Raw genomic sequence first — 20818 nt, 5'->3', positions numbered from 1 at the left:
ACAAAATACAATAGTTTCTGTTGAATTGTCTACATTTCTAATTGTCTACATTTAAATGCCAAAGACATTTAAACAACCGGTAGAAATGTATATTAACAGTGAGCAAAAAATAACTGACATAATTAAGTGTGTTCAGGACATTTACAGTTTAGAAATATAAATAAATATACCGGATTATTAAAGTCCAAGCACTCCTGACAATGGGTGCCTGAAAATCATGCAGATGAAGATGAATTACAATTCACTCATTGAGGCCTTTACATTGAGACTATGATACTACTGTCATGTCAAGTCTTCAACATGATGCTGCATCTCTTGCATGTTGTGTCAAGTGATTTGTCTCCTCAGACCACTCTGGCCACCTGTATTTCTGCATGTAATAAAAAAATATTATATATATTTATATACATTAAAATACCTTCCACCTCATACATACATAAACACACTCAGCACACAGACACAAACTAAAAACTTACCATTTAATCAACAGTGGGTTCAGACTAGATTCAGAGACATGAAAGGAGAGACAGAATAGAGAGATCGATTAATGTGCAGAAAACCAAAGAATGGAAAAATGTTTATCTTGACAAATGTTGTTTTATTAGCAATATCATAACATACAGGAGCAGAAGTGGGCAGTCTTTTGGCTTCAGGTTCAGCTGGACCAATAGTCCGGTTTCTTGCCAGAGTGTGAAGGACTGCAATAGAAAGATTGATGGCTAGAACAAGTGAAAACTTGAACAGATGAGAAAAATATGATGAAAAAAATAACATTTACATTAATCTAAGCAAACAATGAGCTGAGTTCAATCAGGGCTGTAATTAAAACGACTTAATTCAGTTTTGCGGTGTGAATAAATAATGCTCCATTACTCTAACTCTAACTCTAATTGTGTGTGTGTGTGTGTGTGTGTGTGTGTGTGTGTGTGTGTGTGTGTGTGTGTGTGTGTGTGTGTGTGTGTGTGTGTGTGTGTGTGTGTGTGTGTGTGTGTGTGTGTGTGTGTGTGTGTGTGTGTGTGTGTGTGTGTGTGTGTGTGTGTGTGAGAGCAAAGTTTTGAGCAATTTTGCACTTGCTGTCATTAAACTGAATTATGTATTTTATAGAGCAGCGTCAGCATTGGCCTTTGTAAAATAATGTTTGACTACCAATTTACAACCAGAATGTAGTATTTTACATCTTAACATCTTCCAAAAAAAAATTTACAGTTTATTTGAATATTAGGTGGACAGCCAAATGGCACTGTTGGCCCGTTTTGACTTGAACGCATAGCCTTTCAAAATAGCCTACGTTTGATAGCATGGACACAGCATGGACACATCATGCGCACTAGAAAGTTTCATCCTTGTCTGTGCTACTTCTCTCCAGTAGTCATGGTCGATAAAAATGCCTGTATATTAAACTAGAGTTGCGGGTATGTCTTTACCCCCCTTACACAAGTGCTCATCAGCATTTGTCAGCTATTGTTGTTGCCATCTCCAGTAGTTTGTCGTTGTTCTGTCTTTTTCGACTGCAAAACAACTGCGACTGTACTCGGTTTAGTCTTGGTCTCAGACTAAGAAGACTCTGGATTTTATCTCAAGACCTGTCAAGACCACAACTGTGGGGATATCAATTTGAAATTGACAGTGCATTGTTAACATCATCCATTTATTTTTTAACATCATTAATGTGATTGGATGTAAAACTTCCTGTTTCAAATGCAATCAATAACTTTCAATAAATTTCACACGAAATGCAAGATATGATTGCAAAAAAGTACTTGTATGAAATCATAATAAAACATACGATATAATTAAGCATTATCATATAGGAAAAAGGTATAAGCTAGGGTGTATTCCAGAAAGCAAGGTTATCTTACGGTCAAACATACCCTGAACTCTCGACTGATTAAACCAAACCTTGCTTACTCGAGGTATGCTCGTTCCAAAAACGCGTCCGGGAGTAAGTTCAGCCAGGTTAGCACACAAGACATTCTCAACAGAGCGGAAATGTGCAGAATATTCATTATTTCTTCTTCTTTTGTTAAATACTGATTTACATACTTAGTGCATATCGCTGTGAATAAGAACTATATAGTTTGTTTGATGCTAATTATATAATAAAAAGAAAGACTGGTTAAACTAAATACAGTCTGTGCTTGCAAAGATAACATGGCTGTATACGTTTATTTTTTGTTTAGTCATTTTGCTTCCACATTGCTTGAAAGGTAAAATATATATCATATCATATCATATCATATCAAATGTCTTTATTATAGAAATACATTATATCATAGAAAACGTCCTGCTGCAAAAATAAAAAAAACGTCTGAATGCAGATCAACGATGTGTGAGATGAGAATTAAAATCAACAATACCTTGTTTTAATAGCGCTTTATATATCAATATAACTATATATATAATATTGTGCGCAATCTGTCATGCCCACTGGAGCCTCATCAATAGGGCACGCATGTGCTGAACACCTCTGAAGTAAACTAACCCTGGAACAGATCCTGCAGGTTATGTTTATTTTTATTATTATTTTTATTTGACCTTTATTTCACCAGGAAAATCTCTCTGAGATTAAAAATCTCTTTCACAGGAGAGTCCTGGCCAAGAATGGACAGCGGTTACAGTCACAACTTACAGACTGAAACAACAAATATACAATTAAAACACTTTAAAACAATTGCAAATCAATGAGTCTTCTTCAAGTGACCGAATAATAGATTTAAAATGTTCCATAGGCACCAGAGTTTGGAATTTCAATTTCGTTTGGCGTAAATTCCATTCAAATGGAGCTGCGTAGTAACAAGGATTATGTTTAGAAAGTAGGTTGCTATGCTTACATACCCTGAAAGTTACCTCTGTTTTTGGAACCAAAAGTTGAGGTTATCCGCTTACTTACCCTTAAACATACCCAGGTATGTCACATAACCTGTTTACACGAATATGGTCTTGGTCTTGTCTTGGTTTCAACCCCTCAAAGTCTTGTTTTAGGGGGTCTTGACTACAACACTACTAATTAGTACAGAAAATATCAAGGTGCATGTGTGAGCTGAGCATACAAAGTATGCGTGATTAATAAAATAGTGCGTGCATACTATGCTGATGATGAATTTTACCTCACACTGCGCCCATACCGAAGCATACACTTAAAAAGTGAAGTATACTTCAAGCGTTAGATGATATTCTGGAAATGAATGGTGTTTTGAAACACTTCAAAAACCTGACAGTCTTATGTTGTATACCCTCTCTTGTGACGTTTTCAGCTGCTGTCATGGCCTTTCCACTTATATCGCTGACCATCCCATCTACCGTGGCTTCATGCTTCAGGAAAAATGGCCGCACGACACGCCTGTACAGAATCTGAGAACCATTCCAGGAGACCGGAGCCATGCACCATAACAGGAACAGGCACTAAACACCAGCAAAGACACCAAAAAGAGCAAGTTAGAGTAAATAATGGGTTATCTAGTTTGAGAAATCATCACTAACATGGCTGTAGAGTTGTCCCTATTAAAGTTAAGAAACTAAAGCGGCAACGAGTTAAGAAAGTAGTTTGTCGAACTTTACAATTACCTACCCAGAAAAAGTAATAATAGTTCACTGTTATATGCAGGAAGACGACCAAAAAAAAAGGAAAAAAAAAGTGAAACAACCAATCTAGCTTAAATTATGTATTTTTTTAGTTTTCAGTATGCTTGTCCACAAGGGGTTGAAGACAGAAATAAAGCAAGCAAGCAACTTTATTTATATAGCACATTTTCAAACAACAGACGTTGCCCCAAAGTGCTTTACAAAAATGTAACATTAAAATCATATAATAAAGCAAACATAACTTATTCGAAAGCTAAAGAAAATAAATACGTCTTTAAATAAGACTTAAAAGTGGCAATTGATGGAGCATACCTCACGTGGAATGGGAGACTATTCCAGAGTTTGGGACCTACCACAGAAAAAGCACGATCTCCTTTTGATTTTAGATGACAACGAGGGACCTTTAAAAGCCGTTGGTCAGAGGACCTGAGAACTCTAGAAGGAGAGTTTAAGATCACTGATGTACTGGGGGGCAAGGCCTGATAGCGCCTTAGACAAACAAGAGAACTTTAAAATCAATCCTGAATTTAACAGGAAGCCAATGTAAGGATTGCAGTACAGGGGTAATATGGTCTCTCTTTCTCACCCCCATTAAAAGCCTTGCTGCTGCATTTTGCACTAACTGTAAGCGGACTAGCATAGTATAGACCAATATATAGAGAATTACAATAATCAATCTTTGATGAGATAAAAGAGTGAACCACAATTTCCATATCCTTACTGGATAGAAAATGCTTTACTTTAGCAATTGATCTCAGGTTAAAAAAGCTACCTTTAACAACGGCACCAATCTGTTTCTTAAAATTTAATGATGAGTCCATAATTACCCCTAAAATCTTTACATGATCTTCAATCTTTATGGACAAGGAACCTAATGTAAATGATCAGGAAAGGTAGGTGAGATGGGAGAACCTACAATCAAAACCTCAGTTTTACTCCCATTTAACTGGAGAAAGTTGCTAGAAAGCCAAAGTTTAATGTCACTGTAACATTCCCGTACTCTGTCTAGCGAGCAGGTTTTATCTAAGCTCACAGGAAGATAAAACTGGAGATCGTCGGCATAACAGTGGTATGCAATACTATTTCCGAAAAATAGAGCTTAGAGGAAGCATATACAGCGAGAACAGCAACGGTCCCAAAATGGACCCCTGAGGAACACCACAAAATAAATAAAAGAGCTGGATCTATTTGCAAGCAGATTTCTTTAATCAAAATAAACTCAAATCACACTTATCTGGAAACAAAAACACAGGAAACAGAACAACACCTACTATGAGACAGGATCACAAGATGACAAAAACTGAAACAAACACAGGACTTATATACATAGGGGACACTAAGGTTATACAGCCCCTAAGTTTACATTTACATTTATTCATTTAGCTGACGCTTTTTTATCCAAAGCGACTTACAATTGCTATACACGTCAGAGGTCGCACGCCTCTGGAGCAACTAGGGGTTAAGTGTCTTGCTCAGGGACACATTGGTGTCTCACAGTGGATTCGAACCCGGGTCTCTCACACCAAAGACATGTGTCTTATCCACTGCGCCATCACCACCCCCAAGTTAATAACTAATGATCGTTGCGACTGAAGTGAATCAATCAAAACTCACTTTAGCTGGACAATAACTTTATTCTTGAGCTGCTGTAAAGCCAAAACAATCTCTGTTACTTTAATTTCCTATTATCAATGTAAAGCCACTTTGGAACAATCTACATTGTTAAATGAAGATGACTTGACTTGACTAAGGACTAAACAAGATGATTAACAAGACACCAAATCAAAAACCATGGTAACTGATGAACAAAGACAAAGGAAACTAAATGCTAAAGTCCAACTCAAGCGCTCGGTGACTGTCTGTCTACAATTCTGCATAGCTTTACAGAACGTGCTGATGACGTGTGATGTCTGCACGAGCAGGGTGTATAGGTATGGAAATACATATGTTGACAGGCAGGTAGGACATTGTATCATTGCATTCGGACCAAATGCAATGACTGGCAAACAGTTTTTTGGTCATGAGACTTCCACAGAAAATAAATGTAGGAATGATAGATATTTAATATTTAAAACACTTCTTGATTGCTATTTGGATTTGAAGAGAGTTTCAACCAGTATTACAAACAGTATGTATAAAGACAAAAATCCCTACCCTACCTTTAACACTGACTTTAACAGATAATTCCACTAAAAGGATTTTATATATATACATATATATATATATATATATATATATATATATATATATATATATATATATATATATATATATATATTATTTATATATATATATATATATATATATATATATATATATATATATATATATATATATATATATATATATATATATATATATAGATCATAAAAACAATGTTAAATCTGCTATAACCAAAATTATGCCATTGAACACTGGAAAAACTGCCAGATGTCTAAAGACCAACAACAGAGCTGTTTTAAATGAAACTAAATGAAACAGCTTGCCAAACAACTATTTAACCTCTTAGAAGGGACATGACAAAGGAAGGCAGAAGTCTTTGTGCCAATTAGCAGAAAGAAGCCGGTAATAATTGATCCTCTTAAATCGGATATTAGTCAGAGAAAGCATCTGGCATTGTTCTACCTACCTTACATACATAGTAGAAAGGAAACCAGTAGAGAAAGATGTCAGAGAAGAATTCACCCACGCTGAAGATGCCGTAGATTACCCAATACGTCAGCCATTGTGTGTCATCCTCCTTACCAGGACTTTCTATGGCTTTGATACTACAAAAAAAATATGCCAGTTAAGACATGTATACTGCAACCAAACTCCAGCTACTGCATCCAAACTCAAATACAAACAAACTCAAAGACATAATAAACTATCAGCTTAGGTTAAGACAAGTATTGATTTGTGAAATATCTTAAAAAATAACTCACGAGAAATATGCAGGATAAACAAAACCAATCAGATTACAGAGTAGAGAAGCACCATATCCAAATAATAAATATGCTCCAGTCACAGCTGTAGCACCTGTTGGGAGAAAAATCATAACTGAACAATGTCTTCAATGTGTAAACTGGAGAATCACAAGTAAAATTACAGTAACTACTAACGCTAATCATGGACAACTGTCTTTGAATGAGGCCTCAGATGAAATCGTTTACACTAATTTTCAATGTGATAGCGTTTGGAACAGAAAAAAATATATATTTATCACAATTTCATAATCAATGTATATGTTGAGGGATGAAGGTGAAATACCAGTAGCATACTGTGTGGAAGGTGTATATACTTTAAAGAGCAATTTTGGTGACACTTTATTTAAAGATGTCCGTGTCCGAGTAATTAATTAAGTAGCCTACGGAGTAGCCAATAAGAATTCACTACATGTAGACTACTTGCAACAGAGTCGGGGTTAGGATGTGTTTAAGGGTTAGTTGCATGTAATTACTATAGTAAATGTAACATGTGTAAGAAGGACACTGTAAAATAGTGTTACCGAAATGTGTCCACAGACGTTAGCTACCTACGTCAGAGAAAATCTGCCCATTTAGAAAAAATAAATAATAATAATAATAATGTTTTTTTTATTATTATTATTATTAAATTGCAAAAGTTTTCTTTCAATGAAAACAAAAGGAAACAACTCAGGGTCATCACGTGTGTGTAGCCTATTGCCCTAATATTTTATCGCACACATTGTGTGATAAAATATAACAGGCAAGCAATATCCGACAATATATTTGATCTATTATCTATTTATTATTGAAGTTGTTTTAGCCAAGTTAATTGTAGCTTTTAATTATCTTTAGAAATGATATTTGTCATTTTACACCCCAATGTGTGTCCACCTGTTACATTATAACACAAAACACTTTATTATTCGTAGAAAACACTTTAGACCTATATAAAACATTAAAAGACTTAAGATAAAACTAGGACTTACCGATAGCTAAGTAACGTTTCTTGATGCCTGTTTTTTCTTCGATTTTATTGAGACAGTCAGTGACTAAATTCTTCTCGTTCAAAAAAGCCTCAATGCGGTCTTTTATCTTAGTAAATATGGCAAACATCGTGTCTTAAAAGGAAAGGGTAGCGTTATGCAATTTAATAGAGGGGTATGACTGAGAACATGGATGGTATTTCGTCCTCTCTGCAGTTTCGCTGACTGAACAGACTTAATCCGCTTACTGTCAGACTGTGGGACTAGTGACGTGCCTGTGGGGAGGATGAAGACTCCTGACTGACAGCAAGGAGACCAATTACTTGTGATAGTCTACATCATTACACGACGCAGAAAGTAGATAAAATATATAACTTATCTTTTAAAATGTAACTGAAATGAATTTAGGCTATGATATTTGTGAAAGAAAAATCAACATGCTATCAAAAGCTAATGTGTAATTTAGTTTGGTTGGGCGAAGGTGTTGTTTAGGCCTACAACTGATTACTCGATTATTTGGCTGCAAATGATCTAGTGATACATCTGAGTACTGAGCAGTTGTAACCGCTGGGGGTCCCTGCTCACCTAGCATTGGGTCAGTTATTTCCGCAACAAAATGAATATGATACTGGAAAAGCATAGACAGACAGGTATGTGAAAACATTGAGCAGACAAGCACTTACACGTCGTTATGGCGAAACCGAGGAGATCTAACCTGAAGCACGTTACCTCTAAAGACTAAAAGCTGCCTTTGCTTTTCAATGACACAGAGATAACATGAACACTAAAAGAAAGAAATCATTCAGAGCCGTGCAGTACATTTTATTTGTGTGTTGCTACATCTTTTGGGTAAGAGCATGACTTGTAAATGTATTTCTGATGATTTTTAGAGCAAACATGACAACTTTGCATATTAAATTATATTTATATTATATTATTTCTAACTGTATGTTGTATTTGTCCAAATCATGGGTTTGGCTTTGTTTCATATGGAATTGTGTTTGTAGGCTATTGCAGATATTTTAAACAAATGAGTGTTGTTGTGTTAAAGGTGTTCAGTGCTGTCCTAATTGCTGTTGGAATCTATGCAAAAGTTGCCAAAGAGTCAGGTATTTAAACAGCATTCGCCATATTCATTCATCTCTAGTTATAAAAGAAGCTTGCAAACATTTATAAATGGCAAAATTTTCACACATATTACATTATATGATGCTTACCAGATCATTAGCTTAAATAATATTCCATATTTTCCAGCTGTTGCATAAATATTATAGTTTTCATGACCACAGTGGCACATTAATTTAGACTAAACGAAATATGTATATTTTTAAATGTAATTTGTAACATACCGCACAACCACATTAAGGCAAGGTGAGATAAAACTTTTTTTAACTCATCTAATGAAGGCAAAAAAAGGGTGACTAAAGTGTTGAAAAAGTTAGATGTAGCCTGTTATAGATCTTATGTAAATTGTAAACAGAAAAAAATTACAAGAAAGAAAAAGATGTTAACCACTGTGTACATCTACATTTTGTGTTGCTTTATATTTTCTTTACTGATGCTTGACAGATGTAGTGGACACGCTGATGGCAGATCCAGCGCTGTTGCTGATCATTGTGGGTTCTCTCATGTTCACCATCACTTTCTTTGGCTGTTTCGGAGCTCTGCGCAACATCTCCTTGCTGCTCAACATGGTCAGACTCAGATATAGTTCTCACACAAGGAAGTTGTCACAAAGGCTATTTCAGTAGCTATGGAAAGATGACCTTGTACTTTGAATATTTCTAAATCTACAGTGTTAAGAGATGGATGGATGGATGGATGGATGGATGGATAGATAGATATATAGATAGAGATTAGATAGATAGATAGATAGATAGATTCAAGACTGTATTTTACATTGTAGTTAAAAAATATTCTTCTCAAGTCAGTCAATAGTCAGACTCAGTGCTCAATGTGACAACTTACCCTTTTTTTACCTAGATTTTTTTATAGCTTTTATCTTTTTTTTACAAATAAATCATATTTGTCCAGTTTGTAGGAATTTTGCTGGCCATTCTGCTGCTGCAAGTAACAGCCGCTGTGATGGGTCTTTTGTTCTCTGAAAAGGTAAATAATTTACACAGGTACAAGCTAAAACGTTATATTTGGATCAAGTCTCATCTTGGAGAAATGAGATGATTTTTTAAAATGATTACTTTAAAAACTTGTTGGTAGGTTCAAGAGAGGACAGAGCAGCTGATGATGAAGGCGATTGTGCGCTATCGGGATGATCAGGACTTGGAAAATGTTATTGATTTTGTACAGAAAAAGGTAAAAGAATTTGATTTCATATACCATTCAAAATTTGTGCTCCATAAGATTTTTTATGTTTTCGAAAGAAGTCTCTCTTGCTCACCAAGGCTGCATTTATTTGTTCAAAAAACACAGTAATATTGTCAAGTATTGTTACAATTTAAAATAAAATAACTATTTTCCTTAGTAATATATTTAAAATGTAATTTGTTCCTGCAATGACAAAGCTGAATTTTCAGCAGCCAGTGTCATATGATCCTTCAGAAAAAAAATATAATATGTGGATTTGCTCAAGAAAAAAAATCTTTGTTGAAAACAGATCAAGCTGTTAGTTCTGGCAGGTCACGTTTGTCAAGCTCACATCAGCTGACTTTCAGCTGATCCACGTCTTCCTATAGGAATACAAGGCCTATCACAACATCCATATACAGTATAAGCTCCTTCAGTATTATCATCAGCTATCGCATTTCTCAGGAGCTAATTGCCCTGCTACATCCCCAGCTCCTCCTCTTGTCAGTCAGGATTTGGGATTCTGATTCCCCTTGAATCAGACTAAATTCTCAAATTATGTTGTACATTAAAATATTGCAATACATTTATGTTGGTTCTGCTCTGTTTACCCTTGTGCTCTCCCTGTTCTTATCCATGCTAGGATGCATGGATGCGCAGAGAGTTCTTGCCCAGAACAGAACCATACCGCCAATCCAAACTGTATGCTAATTGTCAATCGTATTTGACGATAGTGGTCCTGACAGAATTAATAGTTTTGTGGAAGTTATGATCAGTTTTTTTTTCAGGATTCTTTGATAAATAGATTGTTCAAAATAAAAGCATATATTTGAAAGAAATCTTTTGTAACATTTTTACACTTTTGATCAAATTCATGCATCCTTACTGAATAAAATTATTATTATTATTTTTTTAAATTACTGACACCAAACTTTTGAACAGTAGTTTATGTAGTTAAGCATGATAGGGTGGTGCATGAAATGACATATGTCAAATATCACACTGTTGATCTTTCTTTGTCCTATAGTTCAAGTGCTGTGGGGTGGATTCTTATTTAGACTGGTCTAAAAACATGTACTTCAACTCATCAGACCAAAATCCCAGTCTGGAGGCCTACGGAGTGCCCTTCTCCTGCTGCATACGGCTAAAAAATGAGGTCAGGTTGTGTCAAATCCTAATACAGTTAATGTAGAGGTCTTAGGTGTGCTATCCATTATAGTATTTAGTATTTAAATGCATTTTTTGTTTTACTTGTTAAGAAATTTTAAACACTTGCTTGAAAATATCTCTTTGACCTAGACTGTTAGAATGTTCAGGATTCAAAATATAATGAACAACCATGGTGTCAATTGAAAATTTGCATACTGAATTTTGATTGGTCTTATTTTGTATGTATATTTGCATATTGAATTATTGGTAACACTTTACAATAAGGTTTGTTGAGGTTAAGATTAGTTGACAAAGGTTTATTATGCATTAACTACCATTACCCAGAGGTGTAAAGTCCAGGTTCAGAAAGTAAAAGTCCTCCTCAGTGCTCCAATCACCTGGATTTGCTAATTAGCACAGTTCCCTTTCAGTCAGTCACTACGAGTTACGTCAGAGACTGACGAATGGGGGTTTCGCTAGAGAGCCCTATCACCTGTTATGCAATGGTATGAAAATACCATGATTCTGCGGAATTTGCATTGCGAACTCCGCCCCACCGCGTGGGTATAAAAGGAGCCGCGAGTGCAATCTCACATTATGTTTCTGCTTTGGAGTCGAAGTGTGTATGTGCTTCTCCTTCACCTTCTTCAAGCAACAAGCGATATTTAGTCAGTGTTGGTGTGACGGTGCGTTTCAGCGGATTCATGATCCTGCTGCTGGTCTGTGCAGTGGCTTTCACGCGGCTCGTGTTTCTCCCCTGGGCGCTTCAGCACGGCACTTTCTTTTCTAAAAGAGCTGCACGGGTACATCTGTTTACATCTGTAAAGATGTTTCGCCCATGTGTTTCTGGATGTGAGTGCATGATCCATCCGCCTGGCGGTCACGAGCGCTGTCTAGTGTGTTTGAGCTTTAATCACGCTCAGACAGCGCCCGTGGATGAGTCATGTTCTCATTGCGGGAACATGACCATTGCAGTGTTAAAATCGAGACTCAATGACCTCCGTGGGGGTAGAGTCCCCTCTGCCACACCCAAATCTATCTCTTCCTCGAAAGGGTATACTTTGGCTGGTGGCCAGGGTGATCTGAGGGTTACGGTGTGGAATTCTCTTTCCTTGATGGCGTGGCGGCCAACGGGTACTCTGGGGTCCCCTCGATGGAGCGCGCTGTGGCGATGCAGTTGTGTCCCCAGAGCGCCTCCACCTGGCGCGGTGATCCAAAGCACCCCTCCAAGGCCTGTAGGTTTTTGTCCACTCTCGTGGCCAAAGCCTACAGAGCTGTGGGGCAGGCCGCCTCCGCCCTGCATGCTATGGCCATCCTTCAAGTCCATCAGGCGAAGGTGCTCAGGAACATGCACTAGGGAAGGATTGACCCGGGGCTCATACAAGAGCTGCGCACTGCCACCGACCTCGCTCTACGGGCGACGAAGGTCACTGCGCAATCCCTGGGTCAGGTAATGTCCACCTGTGTGGTCCAGGAATGACATCTATGGCTCAACCTGGCTGATATGCAGGAGGCTGAGATAACTCGTTTTCTCAACTCCCCCATTTCCAAGGCTGGGCTCTTCGGTGGTGGGACTCCGCAGCGGCAGTCACCCCGTTCGGACTGCTTCATATGAGACCGCTTCAGCACTGGCTTCCGAGATGGGCTTGGCAAAAGGGCACCTTCATCCAGTGGTTGAACCTCTCTTTTCTATAGGCCGGAGTTTCCTTAAACTGAGTTTCCAGGCATGTTGTTGTGTCAACAGATGACTGCACCTCGGGTTGGGTGCCATGTACAATGGGCATGTTGCCGCGGGCTCCCAGACAGAACCCCAGCGCCTATGACATGTCAATTGCCTCAAGTTGCTGGCCATACGTCTAGTTCTGCACCGTCTTCGGACGTTGCTGGAGGGCAAGCACAACATGGTGACAGTAGCATACATCAAAAATCAGGGTTGTCTGCGCTCCTGCCATATGTTGCAACTTGCACGCCATCTCCTCCTATGGAGCCAGAAGCATCTGAGGTCGCTTTGAGCCATTCACATCCCAGGAGAGCTGAATCGTGCAGCCAACGAGCTCTCACAACTACGGCCTTATCCAGGGGAATGGAGACTCCATCCCCAGATGGTTCAGCTGATTTGGGAATAGTTCAGCGACGCACAGGTAGATCTGTTTGCCTCCCCAAATCACCTTCATTTATATCGCGCTTTTAACAATATGAATTGTTTCAAAGCAGCTTTACAGTGGTAATAGGAAGTAACAGAGATTGTTTTGGCTTTACAGCTGCTCAAGGATAAAGGTATTGTCCAGCTAAAGTTAGTTTTGATTGATTGATTCACTTCCTTTGCGAAGATCATTAGTTATTGTGGCGAGCAGGACGAGGCCGAGGGCCGTGGGAGGACGGCGCGAGGCCGGTGGCGTAATTATGATGAGCTACACCTGTGAGACGCACCGGTCTCGCATCTCTCACGGAGGAGCGGAGGCATAAAGGAGGAGCGACGACAGTGAAGAGGGAGAGAGGACAGGCCTGATTTTATTTGATGTTGTGTTTTGTTTTCTGTTTGGTGTTGCCAGCAGTCGTCCGTGAGGGGCTGCTGGCTTTTACTTTCATTTTGTATTTGTTTCATTTTATTTATTAAATATTGTTGAATGTTCCCCGGTTCCCGCCTCCTTCTTCCCATAACATCATACCCCGTTACATTGGTGCCGAAACCCGGGAGGAAGGAGGGACGCACTGTCAGAGAGCCCTCGCTGCTGGGAGAGATCGCGGTGCTGAGGAGGTCGGGCAGCACGAGGGAGCCGTGGCCGCCGATTGCTGCCCGAGGCGATGGTGCTGGAGCGATAGAAGATCAGGAGGGACGGACGCTTCGCTGCCGTACTCCTGGGCCGAGGAGGGGTGGCTGCCGTCCGCGAGGGAGCGGAGGAGTCGCTCCCGTTCGCCGTGGGCCGGAGCCTGTTGCCGTCGGCCATGATGGGGGCGGAGCAGGGGACGGGAGGCTCGCTGCCGGCTGCCCTCGGAAGGAGGAGTCATCGCCGTCCGCCAGGAGGCGGACGAGTGTCGAGCCGTCCCCCAACGGATGTCCAGTACCATCGCATTGCACCGCGAGTGACTCTCAGCTGGTTGAGGACCGAGCGGCAGTGTGTCCGGGAACCGGATCAAGAATTATTATTATTTTTTTTTTTTTTCCTCTCTCCCCTCTCTCGTCTCTGTCGCTCCTCATGCTTCCGTCTCCTGTACTCTCGCCTCGTCTGTCCATACCCCCAGGTACCGCAGCCGCCGTGATCGGTCCCCCCGGGGAGGGGGGGGGGAGTAGGCGCAGCCTCGGTGGTACCCCCCGGCCTGCGAGGGGCGATGGGGGTATGTGGCGAGCAGGACGAGGCCGAGGGCCGTGGGAGGACGGCGCGAGGCCGGTGGCGTAATTATGATGAGCTACACCTGTGAGACGCACCGGTCTCGCATCTCTCACGGAGGAGCGGAGGCATAAAGGAGGAGCGACGACAGTGAAGAGGGAGAGAGGACAGGCCTGATTTTATTTGATGTTGTGTTTTGTTTTCTGTTTGGTGTTGCCAGCAGTCGTCCGTGAGGGGCTGCTGGCTTTTACTTTCATTTTGTATTTGTTTCATTTTATTTATTAAATATTGTTGAATGTTCCCCGGTTCCCGCCTCCTTCTTCCCATAACATCATACCCCGTTACAGTTATTAACTTAGGGGCCGCTTACATCTAACAGAAAACCCTCAACGCACTCCGGCCGTCCATCTGCACAAAACTCCCGGAAATAGGTTTCAAGGTGCAAACGAGTATCAGTTATCTCTGCGCAAACCTCTGCACGCACATGTGCATCACGTGTTCAGTGTGCATTTGAATATATATTTGCACAGGCGTGTAGTCCTTTACAAATCAACCCTCAACAAACGACTTGTCTGGCCTTAAAAATGTATAATACAGAATTATTTAACCACGTGGGGACTCTGTACAGATAAAACATTCCTGTGCAAGATCAGGGAGGACGAGGAGCAGGTCCTTTTTGTTGCACCTCATTGGCCCACCCGGACTTGGTTCTCCAAACTGGTGCTCCTCGCGACAGCCCCTCCTTGGCCAATTTCTCTGAGGAAGGATCTCCTTTCTCAGAGACAGAGCAACCTTTGGCACCCGCATCCCGATCTCTGGAACCTGCACATGTGGGTCCTGGACGGGGCGCTGAAGATTTGAGTACTCTACCACCTCAGGTGGCTACCATCACTTCAGCTAGAGCCTTGTCCACGAGACATGCCTATGCTCTTAAGTGGAACCTCTTTGCCACCTGGTGTTCTTCTTGCCGAGAAGATCCCAGATTTTGCCCAATCAGGTCTGTGCTCTCCTTCCTCCAAGAAGGGTTGGAACGAAGGCTGTCTCCTTCCACTCTAAAGGTTTATGTGGCTGCGATCTCTGCGCACCAACACCTTGTGGAGTCTAAGATGGTAGGACAGCATGACCTGGTCATCAGGTCCCTTAGGAGTCCAGGAGTTTAAATCCTCCCCACCCCCTCGTAGGCCCTCTTGGGACCTTGCAGTGCAAGGAATTCGGGCCGGCTAACTCTCACGTCATCTTGAGACCCCGGCCTGGATATGTGCCCAGGATTCCCACCACTCCTTTCAGGAATCAGGTGGGGAATCTGCAAGCTCTGCCGTCAGAAGAGGCAGACCCAGCCTTGGCACTGATCTGTCCAGTACGCGCACTTCGTGCTTACGTAGACAGAACGCGGTGTTTCAGGACCTCTCAGCTCTTTGTCTGTTTCGGTGGGAAGCTGATGGGAAAGGCTCTCTCCAAACAGAGGCTGTCCATTGTCTTGGCTTACCAGGCGCAGGGCCTGCCATGCCCCCAAGGGGTGAAGGCACACTCCACCAAGAGTGTGGCTTCCTCCTGGGCTCTAGTGCATGGCGCCTTGCTAACAGACATCTGTAGAGCTGCAGGCTGGGCGACACCTAACACTTTCGCGAGATCCTACAATCTCTGTGTAGAACCAGTGTCCTCCTCTTGTACTCGCTCCCAGTAGCCAGTAAGTAAGACCTGCTTGGTGTCATTGCTTGCTCCACGGACTGGATACGTGCGCTATTTTACTTAAAAGAGTTCTCCCTGCACTGTTGATGCTATCACCAGAGTGCATGCCCGATTGGTCAGCCCTCGTGATTGGTTTGGTTCCTCCATGTCCATGGTTCCCCGGTTGGGCAACCCCCACATGTGTGTATTCCACAGTAAGTCTCCTCAGAGCACATGTTTTCCCTCGGCAAGACCCCTCTTGCCATTTCGAGGTTGAAACATTCCACCTTGCGGGCTGGATACCTCTGAGTTCTCCTTATGCATCCCATACTCTGGTCAAATGTGGATTCTCACATCTTTATTGGCCAGACGTCGAATTCTCTTACAGTGGAAATCTCCAATTCCTCCATCAGTTTCACAGTGGCTTACTGATGCTATGCATTTCTTAAAACTTGAGAAAATCAAGTACGCAATGAAAGGAAATACTGACAAGTTTTTTTTATATCTGGCAGCCTTTTCTTTCATATTTTGCAGACTTGCAAGTCTTACCAGACTAAGTCCTGTTATATTTTATATTTGTATATGATTTTAAGTAAGCCGGGGTGGTGTGGGGTGGGGTGGGGTGGGGTGGTTTGGTTATGTATTTTTATTTTCTTGTTTTCTGTTATTTTGTTTATTAAAAAAAAAGAAAAAAAAAAAGATGTGGATTCTAAGTCCTTCCTACGGGTAGACACTGTGTCACATATTCCATCTGGGATATGCTAGCCAGTGTACCTTGGTATTCTTATGCTAGCCAGTGTACCTTGGTATTCTTGCGTAAGCCTGGCCCTTCACTCGTGTTAGCCTCACGGCAAGGAGCTGGGGCTTGCGCAGGACACTGGAAGACAGCCGCATTGGCGAGATTAGATTGGGACCCCCATTCGTCAGTCTCTCAAGTAACTCGTAGTGACTGACTGAAAGGGAACGTCTCGGTTACGTATGTAACCCTCGTTCCCTGAAGGAGGGAACGGAGACATTACGTCAGCATGCCACTGCCGCTGTACCACTGAAACGGCCGGGGCGCTCCTCAGCAGGTAACATAATGCGAGATTGTACTCGCAGCTCCTTTTATACCCACGCGGTGGGGCGGAGTTCGCAATGCAAATTCCACAGACCCATGGTATTTTCATACCATTGGCTCGCTTTCTAATATATTGAAGTTGAAGGTGATAGGGCTCTCTAGCAAAACCTCCATTCACCAGTGTCTGACGTAACATCTCCATTCCCTCCGTCAGGGAACGAGGGTTACATACATAACCGAGACATTTTTCAGCCAGGAGATAGAACTAATTAGTGAAATCAGGTGGAATGAACATATGGCAGGACTTTTATTTTCTGACCCCTGGTCTTTACACCTCTGCCATAACCTAACACTAAGCTATATATTTATTACAGAATTTATTCATCTTTGTTTATAAAAATTCAACTGTTCATTGTTAGTTCATGTCAGCTCAGGTAAATTAAATAATATTAACAGATACACTTCTGATTTTAATAGTGTATCAGTAAATATTGAAATTAACATTAACTAAGATTAATAAATGCTGTAGATGTATTGTTCATTGTTAGTTCATGTTAACAAATGGAACCTTATTTTAAAGTGTTACCAAATTATAAGTAGCAGTCAATCAAAAACCTTTTGTATTTTATATACAATTATGTTGAGCAGAAGCAAAGAGATTTTTTCATTTTAATAAATTACATTAGCATGAAAAGCTGGCCACTTTCTACACTATAAAGAGTGTCTGTTCATTTATGTGTAGACTGTGTTCAACTCTATGTGTGGCTATGAGACCCAAAAGATAAAGAAAAGTGTGGCCAGTCGGTTCATCTACACCACTGGTTGTCTAGATGAGATCGTCTGGTGGGGAAAACAGAACCTTCTGCTGGTCGGAGTGATGACCCTCGTCCTACTGTTCCTTGAGGTGAGGCGCACACTGAATGAAAGTCCTTTCAACTTTATTTAAATGAATGCTTTTAGTAACTTTTAGTAACTCCATGCATGAAATCAGGTCTTGCTGCGTCTTGTTTAAAACAGGCAAGGGAATTTGGGCCTCCTCAAAAATGTACTGTACATAAACATATACTTAATTTTATTGTCTAAAAGCAGTTACAATGAACTGTTCTTTTTCATCCAATTAGCTTTCAGTATCACTTTAGTATGTCATGCTTGCTTATGGTCAATATTATTAGAAAGACAGACATATATAAATACATATATACTGTACACATAGAGCTAGAGGGAGTCTTTCAAATGTAGCTAAATTTGTAAATCATTCAAGGATCTCAAAACAAGAGCCATAGATAAATAGAAATGTGCCACAGTGAAAGAGTGGTGGATGAAGTTCTTCCACATGTAGGTGAGTAGATGTGGGCTCTCTGATGATTTATAGTTTATATTGGTCATAGTCTTTACTGTGTAATTTAATTTGTTCTATTTTTTTCTATGTTAAGTTATAGCACATCATTAATTTTCTAAATATATTAGGGAGAGATTGTCTGTATGTGGGTGAATAAATTTCAGCAAAACACAGAAGATAAATCTTCTACTGTTATTTATTTGTAAACTGTAACAATAGCAAATCTGATCAAATATAAAGTATTATATAATATATATTTTATTAATACTAACATATAACTACATTAATTTGCTATATTTAATTTCCTCACACAAAGAAATTACACAGAAACAAATGCTTATTTTTAAAATATAGATTGTATAGATATATAAAACTAAAAAGAGTACAAATTTGGGACCCAAAAATCTATTCCTTCAGTACGAAAAGTCAGATTTGCTTCTGATTTGCTCATGCTTCTTAGAACATTCATGAAATCAGGATGATATGGATCATCAGGTTTTGCCCCAAATTGTGAAGAACATACAGCTTGAGTGCCTGCTGTCAGCAAAAGGAGGGCATGCCAAAAGAAATTCCAAAATTCATGCAAACGTTTCTACCCAGTTGTTTTGTAGTGAAAAAAAAAATGTATATAAAAAAGCAAAATAGAAATTTCCTTGTGTCTTTTGAATCCCACTGTATGTATGAGTTTTGAATGAATCCCTTTAAAAACAAACAAAAAAAACAACAACAACAATCTCTTCATACATGACAGAATTATACATGAGCAGCCACATCACATTAAAACCCACATTGAGCCACCATATAAACATTATCTCTGACCTTTATCATAACCTGTGGGCATGATACACTAAATTCATGTGCAGAAAGACAAAAACGAACAAGCTCTTTGCATTGTGGATGATAATTGATTTGTCTGTTCTTCAGATATGTATGATGTCACTGGCTTCAGTACAGCTCTGTCAAATCAGAAGCGTTCAACAGAAGAGGAGGAAATCGAACAGGACCCAAAACCTTTGTTGCAACAGAAAGTCTTGACTGGTTTTACACGCCCACTTTTCACCATGTGCTTGCATTGGAATTCAATGATGCACTGCCATTGAAATACCAAGTTATAACATGTTTCAAATTAGATGCAAAGACTGTGATAATTCTCTTTATTATACTGTGAGTTTCTAAGCCAAAATATGTGATCCATGAAACCTTATTGTAAAGTGTTAATGATAATATAAACAGGCAAAAATGAGTTTGATTGTTTTATGTTGGTTCTGACTTAGTTAAAAGGAATACTCCACCGTCTTTTCATATTAAACTATGCTATTCCCTTAACTAAGACGAGTTGATACATACCTCTCTCGTCTCAGTGCGTGCACTCAATCACTCTGGCGCACGGCGAAACTTTGTTCACTCAGTTCATTCAATACGGGCCAAGCAGAGAAGCAACCAAACACCTCCACGTTTTCCCTATTTAAACACAGTTACTCGCGTAGTGTAACTCGACCTAGGACGGTGACACAAAACAAAACGTTGCGCTTTTCTAAGCATGTAAAATGGATAACTATATTGTATGGCGGAATACCACAGCAACCGCTTATGAGCACTTCGACTTGGCGGGGTGATATCTTCATTCGTGAAAAATCCTCTCACCGGCCCCCGCTCCCTCTGGTGAAGATATTACTCCGCCAAGACGAAGTGCTTACAAGCACTTGCTATGGTATTCCGCTATACAATATAGTTATCCATTTTACACGCTTAGAAAAGCGCAACGTTTTGTTTTGTGTCACCGTCCTAGGTCGAGTTACACTACGCGAGTAACTGTGTTTAAATAGGGAAAACGTGGAGGTGTTTGGTTGCTTCTCTGCTTGGCCCGTATTGAATGAACTGAGTGAACAAAGTTTCGCCGCGCGCCAGAGCGATTGAGTGCACGCACTGAGACGAGAGAGGTATGTATCAACTCGTCTTAGTTAAGGGAATAACATTTAATTTTAATTAACGTTTTAATTAACGTTTAATATGAAAAGACGGTGGAGTATTCCTTTAACTTAACTACTTTAGTTATCATGAACTAAGAATGAACAATACTTCTACAGCATTTATTAATCTTAATGTTAATTTCAACATTTACTAATATATTATTAAAATCAAAAGTTGTATTTCTTAACATTATTTAATGCACTGTGAACTAACATTAACAAACAATGAACAACTATTTTTTATTAACTAACCTTAACAAATATTAATAAATACTGTAACAAATGTATTGTTCATTGTTAGTTCATGCTAGTTAACATGCATTAATTGCTATAAACAATGAAACCTTACTGTAAAGTGTTACCATATTATCTGTAATGTTAATAAAATATATGCTGACAACATGCTGACCTTTACACATTTTTACTTTTTGCTCAACACTTGTAAAATAGATGAATTACTATAAAATGGCTAAATAGTATTTATTC

General features: G+C 39.8%; 2 protein-coding genes across 2 annotated transcripts; one reads left to right on the top strand and one right to left on the bottom strand.

Annotated features, from left to right (window-relative positions):
- Window positions 1-479: 479 nt before the first annotated feature.
- Window positions 480-7643, bottom strand: reep6 (receptor accessory protein 6; the record flags this gene model as incomplete). The annotated part of the gene is made up of 6 exons (XM_081357048.1): window positions 480-500; window positions 622-698; window positions 3234-3402; window positions 6212-6350; window positions 6507-6600; window positions 7517-7643. The coding sequence occupies 6 exons, from the start codon at window positions 7641-7643 to the stop codon at window positions 480-482; spliced, it is 627 nt and encodes a 208-aa protein (XP_081213174.1).
- A 577-nt stretch (window positions 7644-8220) lies between these two features.
- LOC308685475 (tetraspanin-33) lies at window positions 8221-20724 on the top strand. Its single transcript, XM_081357262.1, has 8 exons — window positions 8221-8362; window positions 8565-8622; window positions 9083-9207; window positions 9548-9622; window positions 9731-9826; window positions 10845-10973; window positions 17766-17927; window positions 19287-20724. Exons 1-8 carry the CDS (start codon window positions 8291-8293, stop codon window positions 19395-19397), a joined length of 828 nt encoding a protein of 275 aa, XP_081213388.1. The 5' UTR covers window positions 8221-8290; the 3' UTR covers window positions 19398-20724.
- Window positions 20725-20818: the final 94 nt, after the last annotated feature.

Source organism: Scardinius erythrophthalmus (assembly GCF_964197995.2).
Source record: "Scardinius erythrophthalmus genome assembly, chromosome: 25".
NCBI classification, from domain to species: Eukaryota; Metazoa; Chordata; class Actinopteri; order Cypriniformes; family Leuciscidae; genus Scardinius; species Scardinius erythrophthalmus.
Note: the sequence above shows the minus strand (reverse complement) of the source record. Positions and strands in the feature narration are given on the sequence as shown.